At 40.2% G+C, this 10,923-nt stretch overlaps 1 protein-coding gene across 1 annotated transcript; it reads right to left on the minus strand.

Annotated features, from left to right (window-relative positions):
• Positions 1-319: 319 nt before the first annotated feature.
• LOC136874061 (C-module-binding factor A) lies at positions 320-10,699 on the minus strand. The gene is made up of 2 exons (XM_067147579.2): positions 10,631-10,699; positions 320-849 (listed from the first exon to the last, which is right to left on the minus strand). The coding sequence occupies exons 1-2, from the start codon at positions 10,635-10,637 to the stop codon at positions 407-409; spliced, it is 450 nt and encodes a 149-aa protein (XP_067003680.2). The 5' UTR covers positions 10,638-10,699; the 3' UTR covers positions 320-406.
• Positions 10,700-10,923: the final 224 nt, after the last annotated feature.

The raw sequence follows: 10,923 nt of genomic DNA on the forward strand, positions 1-10,923 counted from the left end.
TATACGGTGCAAGCGTAGTCTGCTGACAAGTAACATAATGTCAGTGCTGAGGTTCTCACTGTGTCTGGCTGTGCTTTCTGGGTTGTTTCAACTTCCGTACCAGATTATTTCTGGCAACTAGTTTGTTCTTGGTGTTCAGGCAATGCTTCCTATCAGAAATATATTCCGGGGTCTCATGATGTGCCACCATGAACCCTCCCCATATGATGTTCATGTTTCTAGCAAATAAAAAGTTCATTACTGACTACGGTATTGAAGCTTATTCATTGAAGTAATTGGAAGGGTACAGGTATCATTTTATGTTTGTAAATAACAAGAATAAATTCCTAGCCTTCTTTATTTATTAGGATATTAATCCTTAACAAAAGAACATTCAGCACAACAGTCAGTACAGAATAATTGCTATTTAGGCGTAAGCACAGACTTGGATGGCAGGGTTGAAGACGAGACCTGATGGACAGGTGAAGACTGTACCTTTCCCTGTGGTCAGGTCACACTTGACGAACTTGTGTGTGTCCTTAGGGTAGGGCAAGTGCCACCTGTCAGCTCTAGCTGATGCGCACAAGCTGGATGGGTCAGGCTGGTGGTTGTCATTGTCACCATCATTGTGGTGATGGTCGTTACTATGATCATCATGGTGATGGTGGTGGTGATTCCAATCATCATTGTGGTGGTTGTGGTGATCCCAGCCTTGGTCGTGATGACCATGGGGGTGATGTTTTCCTACTTCTTGAGCATTCTCAGGGATTACGGCAGGGGTTTCGACAACCTTGTTATCTTCGGAAGCTGCCCCTTGTTCCACAGCATAGGCCGTAGCCAACACAACCAACACAGTCACTACAAGAAGACCTGAAACAAGAGAAAATGGAATGATTTCTATTTTTGTAGTTACGATTAAATACTTGTGACAAGTGTTGCAATTTTATAACTTCACCCAAGTTTCCATCTCACACCTCACACTTACTCTCTTTTCTGGAAAAGTGTAATAATAAAAATTTCGCGTGGCTATTTAAGCGCAACAATCAAGTTTGCAATTTGGCGTGACTGTCGATATCGTGATCATAATCACAGGACTTTCAGTTTTAAGTGGAATCCAAGCCAGAGAGGAGTGAGGTCTCATTTTAAGAACCCAGCATGCATTGATTGATATAGTAATGTTTTATTTTACCTGGCAAGATTAAGGACTTCGAGCTCTAAAACCATAGCATGAAACCAGTGAAAATGTCGCTCAGCTATCACTATTATTAAGGTTCGGATTCTAAGGAAATGTCAAATTAATTTCGGGAGGTCGTTTTACCCGAAATCTGAAAATTAACGGGCTATGACCGCTCCCTGACCCTGTTTAAAGCAATTTTATGCTGCATATAAATGCATATTACGGCCATTTTTATTGCTTTGATCATATTTAGCTCGTTTTACTGGTAGAAGAGCATTCTTTTATGTTCAAGGGCCGTTTTTGAGAAGGTACGGGTTATTTGCGTCGATTTTAAATCAGAGGATTTCAAAATACTGCGATAAATGTATTTTACTTCGTTTTCTCGATAAAGACAGGTAGTAGGTTTAGAAGACATAATTCCGGGAAAGAGATACTGTACGAACGCACGCCGACAGATATCAAAACGCATGCTAATACTTCATTTTTCGTTCCTTTTTTGGAAAACAGAATGAGAACTGCAATTCATGGCTATGATAATGCATGAAGTATAAAGTTTTAATTTACCTACAGTAGCTCCGTCAGCTTGCATGATTAAATGTGTCTGCTGTATCATCACTAATATCTTTCTGACACGTTAAATTTTAGTAATACTCTAATACTTGCTACCTGTCTCTAAAATGCTTAAATCATATGTTTTTAGGTCACATTTAGCTAGTTTTTATGGCATATTTGCTTTCATACTCTGCACTTCTTTAGGTCATAAACTTCCAAACCGGTGTCGGAATTTAGTTTCGCAGGAGTTATTTTACGTGCCAGTAAATCTACCGACACGAGGCTGAAGTATTTGACGCCTTCAAATACGAACGAACTGAGCCAGGATCGAACCTGCCAAGTTGGGGTCAGAAGGCCAGAGCCCCAGCCGTATGAACCACTCAGGCCAGCAAGGAACAAAGAAGAAGTCCACGACAGACATAGTGACAGCACTATGGCAGAGATGCTGTTAATCGTAAATTTGAATTATAACAAGACACAAAAAGACTTCAACAAGGGAGGACGTTAATTTCATCCTCCAGCATCGACGGTCTACACCGATATTTGCTTGTGTGAAGAACTACCGTGAACAGCTTGAATAATACAGAAGACCGTATACAATACGCACCGTTGTTGACGGGTAAGTAGTGGTGGTGATTATTGATTTAAGAGGAAGTACAACTGGGCAACCATCCTCTATTAACACTAATCAAAGAGAAAAAATGGAAGGGATCCTACACTTCGAAAAATGAAGATACTGGCCAAAGAAAATCAAGGGCCACGAAGGGCATGAAAATGAGACTCCCTAGGCCTTGTTACCTAATAGCGTTGGGGTCGGAAAACAACAAGAGTTGACCAAGGGAGGTCAGAGAGGATAGATGAAAGTGTGGAGGTTTTTTGCTATTTGCTTAACGTCGCACCAACACAAAAAGGTCTAATGGCGACGTTGTGACAGGAAAGGCCTAGGAATGGGAAGGAAGCGGCCGTGGCCTTTAAAGTATAGCCCCAGTATTTTCCTGGTGTGAAAATGGGAAACCACGGAAAACCATCTTCAGGTCTGCCGACAGTGGGATTCGAACCCACTATCTCCGTTATACGAGCTCACAGTTGCGAGCCCCTAACCGGACGGCTAATAAACATTTACATTCAGACCACCGGCTAATCCATCTTATTATTATTATTATTATTATTATTATTATTATTATTATTATTATTATTTCGGTTTCGGTCTTATATGGACTACGCTATTTCAACTGATTTCTCCTACTATCTTTCACATTTGCCCAGTGTTCCCGCATTCTTCTTCGGTGAGCATCCCTCCGTGCTTCCGTCTACTTCTTGCCGGTTTTCATTTTGGGTTTTGGCAGAAAACTCTTTACTTACCCAAGTTTCTTCTTCAAATAGTCACGTTCCAAGATGTGCTCATGTGAGATTCCCAGTTCTTGCAGGTCTTTTTCCACTTCTATAAAACAGATCCCCTTGGTTTTATTTCCCACAAATTAGGCGCAGATTCGATTGGACAATCTTCCAGAGCTCATTCATGTCAAGTGGCCATGGAAAGAGATTCTATTTTTGCGTATGATACCCGTTAACTTCCCCACGTGTAGATACAGTTTATCGTTGTGTCGTCTTCTGTACTCTCCTTGTTCTTTGATCTGGACCAAGATCTTTCTTAAAATCTTCCTCTCATTGGCTTCCAGTTGTTTTGCCAGGCCTTTCTTATTCATCGCAAGGCATTCTGATTTTTATAGCGCCTCCGGTCAAATAACGGTACAAAAGTGCCTGAGTTTGGCCTTGAAGGACACTGATCGTTTATTGTGTCTTCGGTTAGATGGTAAGACATTTCCATTTTGTTGATCCTTGACACGAAACCCTCCTTTCCGCGAATGTTGGACTCTATCCACTCACCCAGGTATTTGAATTTCTCTGTCTTCTTTATTTTTCCTTCGTTCACCTTAAGTTCTCTGGGTGCTGACTCGATGTTCTTTACGAACTGTGTTTTCTCAAATGAAATCTGAAGCCCTGTCTTTGCTGTTTGCAACTATATGTGACTTATTTGTTGTATGCCAGTAGTGTCAAGAGAATTAGAGACAATTTCAAGGTCATCTGCGAAGGCTAAACTGTCGATTGTCAGGTCCTTGTTCTTACAACCTAGTCTGACCCCATACTCTACACCTATTATTATTATTATTATTATTATTATTATTATTATTATTATTAACGAGGAAGAGATAGGAGATTATAAAGTTTACTTGACGGGTGTTAAAAACGGAAAGGCAGAGTCTGAGGTAAAACTGTTCATCAGTAATGCTATTGCACGCAACATAGTTTCTGTTAGGCACGTAAATGAGCGAATGATGTGGGTAGATTTGGTAATTGGAGTAATTAGGACGAGAATTGTCTCAGTGTATTCACCACGAGATGGTGCAAATGAGGATGAAGTTGACAAGTTTTATGAAGCATTGAGTGACATCCTAGTCAGGGTCAACAGCGAGGATAGGATAGTGTCAATGGGCGATTTCAGTGCGAGAGTTGGAAATAGAACTGAAGGATACGAAAGGGTGATTGGTAAATGTGGGGAAGATATGAAAGCTAATGGGAATGGGAAGCGTTTGCTGGACTTCTGTGCTAGTATGGGTTTATCAGTTACGAATACATTCTTCAAGCATAAGGCTATTCACCGCTACACATGGCAGGCTAGGGGTACCAGATCCATAATAGACTATATCTTAACCGACTTCGAGTTCAGGAAGTCTGTTAGGAATGTACGCGATTTAGGGAGTTTCCGATGATACAGACCACTATCTGATCTGTAGTGAACTAAGTATCTCTAGGTCTAGGATAGAGAAAGTGAAATCAGTCTGCAAACGAATAAGGGTAGAAAATCTCCAGGACAAGGAAATTAGACAGAAATACATGGGTATGATTAGTGAGAAGTTTCGAACAGTGGACATTAAGCAGGTTCAGGATATAGAAAGTGAATGGGTGGCACACAAGGATGAGGTAGTAGAAACAGCAAGGGAATGCCCAGGAACGACTGTGTGTAAAGATGGGAAAAGGCGAACATCTTGGTGGAATGATGAAGTGAGAGCAGCTTGTAAACGTGAAAAGAAGGCTTATCAGAAATGGCTCCAAACAAGGGGCGATGCAGACAGGGAATTGTACGTAGATGAAAGAAACAGAGCGAAACAAATATTTGTTGAATCCAAAAAGAAGTCGTGGGAAGATTTTGGAAATAACCTGGAAAGGCTAGGTCAATCAGCAGGGAAAACTTTCTGGACAGTAATATCTCAGGAAGGGAGGGAAAAGGGAAATGAACAGTGGGTAATTCAGGTAAACTCATAATAGATCCCAGGGAATCAATGGACAGGTGGAGGGAATATTTTGAAAATCTTCTCAACGTAAAAGGAAATCTTCGTGGTGGTGTCGCGAACATCCAAGCTCTTGGGGAGGAGGAAAATGATATTGGTGAAATTACGCTTGAGGAAGTGGAAAGGGTGGTAAATAAACTTCACTGTTATAAAGCAGCAGGAATAGTTGAAATTTGACCTGAAATGGTGAAGTATGGTGGAAAGGCAGGGATGAAATTGTTTCACAGAATAAAAAGATTAGCATGGAGTATTGGTAAGGTACCTTCTGATTGGACAAAGGCAGTAATTGCACCTATCTATAAGCAAGGGAACAGGAAGTATCGAGGTATCTCATTGATTAGTATACCAGGCAAAGCATTCACTGGCATCTTGGAAGGGAGGGTGCGATCAGTGGTGGAGAGGAAGTTGGATGAAAACCAGTGTGGCTTCAGACCACAGAGGGGCTGTCAGGATCAGATTTTCATTATGCGCCAGGTAACTGGAAAATGCAACGAGAGGTATAGACAGTTATGTTTATGTTTCGTAGATCTAGAGAAAGCATATAACAGGGCACCGAGGGAAAATGTGTTCACCATATTGAGGGAGTATGGAATTAAGTGTAAAAGCATAGCAAAGCTAAGCAAAGTCATCTCCGTACAGGCCATGAAGGCCCTTGGAGGGGCGGAAGGTAAAGGCTTCCACTATAAGTAACCTCGGCACTTGATGGGGTAGAGTGGTCAGCTCTACGCCCGGACGCATTTACCCCCAGGAATTAGCCTGGTACTCATTTGTGGTGTAGGCTGCGTGAACCTCAGGGCCATGTGCACCTCCGGAAGTGGAAATCTCATTTATTAAATGTTACGACTTCATGGCGGGGGTTCGAACCCACGTCCTTCCGGGCGAACCGAGCACGCTTTACCGCCTCAGCCAGGCAGCCCCTGTGGAATTAAGGGTAGATCATTAAAATAAATCAAAGGGCATTTATGTTGACAATTGGGCTGCAGTGAAAAATGATGGTAGTTTGACTTCTTGGTTCAGGGTACTTACAGGGGTTAGACAAGGCTGTAATCTTTCACCTTTGCTGTTCGTAGTTTACATGGATCATCTGCTGAAAGGTGTAAAATGACAGGGAGGGATTCAGTTAGGTGGAAATGTAGCAAGCAGTCTGGCCTATGTTGGCGACTTGGTCTTAATGGCAGATTGTGCCGAAAGCCTGCAGTCTAATATCTTGGAACTTGAAAATAGGTGCATGAATATGGTATGGAAATTAGCCTTTCGAAGACTAAACTGATGTCAGTAGGTAAGAAATTCAACAGAATTGAATGTCAGATTGGTGATACAAAGCTGGAACAGGTAGATAATTTCAAGTATTTCGGTTGTGTGTTCTCCCAGGATGGGAATATTGTGAGAAGGAATCAAGGTGTGGTAAAACTAATGCAGTGAGTTCGCAGTTGCGATCAACAGTGTTCTGTAAGAAGGAAGTCAACTCCCGGACGAAACTATCTTTACGTCGGTCTGTTTTCTGACCAATTTTGCTTTACGGGAGCGAAAGCTGGGTGGACTCAGGATATCTTTTTCACGAGTTAGAAGTGTGTATGTACGTTTAGTCCTCAGCCCGAAGGCTGGTTGGATCCTCAACAGGTCTGCCATCACCTGTCATAGATGGCCTAGGCATCACGGAGGAGGATAAGCTACCTAGGAGAATAATGGACTCTGTTACGGATGGGAAAAGAAGTAGGGGGAGGCCAAGACGACGATTGTTAGACTCAGTTTCTAACGATTTAAAGATAAGAGGTATAGAACTAATTGAGGCCACAGAACTATTTGCAAATAGAGTATTGTGGCGGGGTTCAGTAAGTTCACAGATACTTGCAGACTGAACGTTGAAAGGCATAACGGTCTATAAGGATAATGTATGTAAAGTATGTTCTTATTACTCTGTTACAATCTCCGCAATCTGCTGCTTGGATTTGAAAGATTTTTCTGGGATTTCCTGGATACGATCTGGAATTATATCTGATACGTCTATGTCTATGGAGCTTTCTGTTTCTAAAATTATCTAGTATAGGTCTGTTTAACTTGTATTAACCAATGTTCTGAAAATACAACACTCAGTCCTGATCCAAGTAAAGTACATTGCCAGAGTCTGATATTCTCTTTTCTTATCGCTCGTTAGATCACACTAGCTATCACATGGCAACTGACTATAGTGCCATGGAGTACGGAGGTATTGTTTATTTGGTTTTCTAGGGATCAGCCAGTCTTCAGATATATCAACTCTAAGCAGGAGTGAATTAAGCGAGAAAATGTGACTGTTGGTAGGTAACAAATATACTTCTATTGCAAAGAGAATATAAATTAATCAAAGACAGCCATCCAAATTTGTACGCATAAAAAGCACTTCTCTGTCTTAGTGCTAACGTTACGATCTTCAATAGCTATTCAAAGTTAATAATTCAAAATTTACCGAGCGAGTCGGCTGTGCGGTTAGGGGCGTGGAGCTGTGAACTTTCATTCCGGAGGCAGTGATTTCGAACCCCACTGTCGGCAGCTCTGCTGAAGATGGTTTTCCATAGTTTCCCATTTTTACACCAGGAAAATCCTGGTGCTGTACCTTAATTAAGGCCACGGACGATTCCTTCCCACTCCTAGTCCTTTCCTATGCAATCGTTGCCATGAGACCTATCTGTGTCAAAGCAAGTTGTAAAGAATTCCAAAATTTAAATAATATAATTTTCTCCTCTTCAGTTCAGAGCCACAGGGGTATTGGGGCTATAGAATAGCTGATATTAGGGAAAAGTAAAAGGAACAAGGACCGAAGGAAGAGTTCCAGCAAAGTGGATTGACTAGATCAGGGATGGCGAACCTATGCCACGCGTGTCACTTGGTGACACGCGAACACGATTTCGGTGGCACACCACATGCACATAATAACGTTTTTATGTACGTCTTGTACTGTAGACTAAACATATCTCATGCATGGTATAGTTACAATGTTTCAGGTTTAAGAAATATATACCGAAAATCTAAATTCTAGTTCCATTCAGACGTACATTATGGCAACACTTCAACACTGATAGGTCCGGAAGTCAAGTGAGATAAATGTCAGAGGCGTCCGACGAACCATTCGCTCACCCACATCAGCCAATTAGCGAAGTTTGGCTCATGTGTGGTTGCCAGAATCGCGTAATTATTCGTAGTGCATAACTGTTAATTGTTTCGAATTTTGTAAGAAAAATAGTTGCCAAGAGATTATCTCAACTTCGAGATTTGGAGAAACTATCGCACTTTATTTCAAAACCTTATAGTGCACAAATGAGTGCTATTAAGGCCATTTTTTGCGTGGTTATATATTGACAGTTTAGAAATGAAGTTGACTGAATTTCAAGTAAGCAGTACAGTACATCGGCAAACAAATTCCTACAACTTGGTGAAGAACTGTTGAAAATCGGGTGTGCTGTTGGTGATGAATATTCTTTCCAGAAGCCACAGAGCTTAATACTTGAACAGCGGAACAGCCTCCCAGAGATGTTTTCGGCCATGAGGAAAGTTGCTACAGCGTTTGTTACTTTCTTTGGTTCATCATACGCCTGCGAACAGCTATTTTATGCAATAAACATGTGAAGTCAACTGTTAGAAACAGTCTTAGTTCAGACCTAAGAGCTTCTTGTGTGTTATCGAAGACAAGTTAAGACCCTAACATAAATGACATGGCTACTAAGATTCAGCAACAAGTTTCACACTAAAGTTGAGAACGACATTTCATTTAAAGTCCTTCGGCAATATTAGTATTTTTGATTGCTATGTCCAATAATACTCAATGACGAAGTGTGTTACAATGGGCGCTTATTATATTAAAACAAAAATAATGTTAGGTATTCTTAAAACTTACATATTAAAATGTATTTTTGCGGTATTGGCAAAATACTACCACGGAACATGCAATGAAATGTATTATTTTACGGTGTATGTGTAATTACGTATTATCAAACATAATTTGGAATTAGGGATGGAAGTCGGTGGTGGATTGTGGGGGCGGGGATTGTAGCCATTCCATAAGAAAACAACAAGTGGCACAGTATACAGTTGAGAAAAATAAATCAGACATAAAATGGCACACTAGTTGGGAAAGGTTCGCCATCCCTGGACTAGATGATGGTGTTGGTTGGGAGATCTATACGTCAAGCGACGCGTCTAGCACAGGATAGATAAGCACGGCGAAAATTCTGCAACGAACCATGACACGCCACCACATTCTGTTAAGGGTACACGGATAGCGGAGAGAGAGAGAGAGAGAGAGAGAGAGAGAGAGAGAGAGAGAGAGAGAGAGAGAGAGCACCCTTTATGAGCCTGAATCCCGAAAGGAAACGTAAGTGTCTATTCAAAATCAGTAACCAAAATGTATGCTTACAACGTACAGTACTTTCGTCTGTCAGTCTTGTGTCTGACAAGCAAGCCTAAATGTCTGTTTATTGACCAAAATGTGGATCTATGATGTACATTTTCCACATTTAGTGTTCTTTCCATAAATCTGGACATCCAAAGGAAACATAAATGATTATTCAAATCAATAATCTAAATGTATACACATAAAATGCGTTTTCCCTTTTAAGAACACTCTCTATTAGCTTCTATCTGCTCGGAAAATGTAAATCACTATTCAAAGTCAGACTTGAGAAATGAATTTTCACATTTGGTGAATTTTCTATGAGATTGGGCGTACTAAAACATTTAGATTAGGAAATTTATCCCCCCCCTTACTACTTACCCGATCCTACAGTACCACGTGTTTATCCCTTCCAGTACACGGAACAACAATCGAAGCGAAATCATTCACTGTTACCGCAGCGCGACAATGGAATCTCTTACCAGTGGACGACAGACGCATGTCCAGCAACTCAACTTTAAAACATGCATGTTACGAAAAACTAGGTAAACATGCAAGTATCATCAAGTTTTGACCTCAAAATACCTCCTCCTACTTCCTTTCAATGATCATTTTTCTTCTTTTTCTTACTATTCCTTCTCTTCGCCTCTCAATTGAAGGTGATATTTCAATATCTTCTTGCAAGGTATACATACATTTTTGAAATGTTTTTTTAATCAGTAGGCTAGTACTTATTATTCATATGATTTTTTTATGTACGTACGATGTGTTTTATACAGATGATATGATTTTCTGTATATATGATATGTTTCTTCCTTAATATCACTAGGTTAGATTATTTTGTTAATATTTTATGAAATACTTCCTCTCATGCAGAGGCTGCTTTGCGACAATGTATACTTTTTGTCATCAGTACTTATTATTAACAGTGTTAAGAAAGTGCAAGAAATGGAGCACATCCCTAACGTTGCCAGAATAAACAAAACATTATTATTATTATTATTATTATTATTATTATTATTATTATTATTATTATTATAGAATACTATATGTATTTGGATATCCTAAGAAACCAAAATTTGCTATACAAACTCAATCATTCAAATTTAGACCTAAAAGTAATCATTTAACCTAGTTAGTGCCCCCTGTGCGAGCTTGGAAGTCCTAGCAGGTTTAAACAGAGGTGTAGAAACTTGATTTGCTTACCTTTCATTTTGATGCTCGGTTCTCAGTACTGTTTGGAGGCAGTGTCTATTATCCATCCTTATATACTCCACTCTTTATCAAGTCAAATCTTGTACCTCGTCATCTATCGCTTCGTTTGATCAAGAATTCTTATCGAAACTTTTGTGGCACATTGCTTATATTTATCAACCCGTAGATGTGTCACTCATTAAACTCATCAATTTCACTACAAGGTGAAATGTTCACATATCCTTATATTCTTTCTGTTTCATCTCTAAAAATAGAATAGTGTAGGGGGCCCTATATCTGGACAA

This window comes from Anabrus simplex, chromosome 1 (assembly GCF_040414725.1).
Source record: "Anabrus simplex isolate iqAnaSimp1 chromosome 1, ASM4041472v1, whole genome shotgun sequence".
Lineage (NCBI taxonomy): Eukaryota > Metazoa > Arthropoda > Insecta > Orthoptera > Tettigoniidae > Anabrus > Anabrus simplex.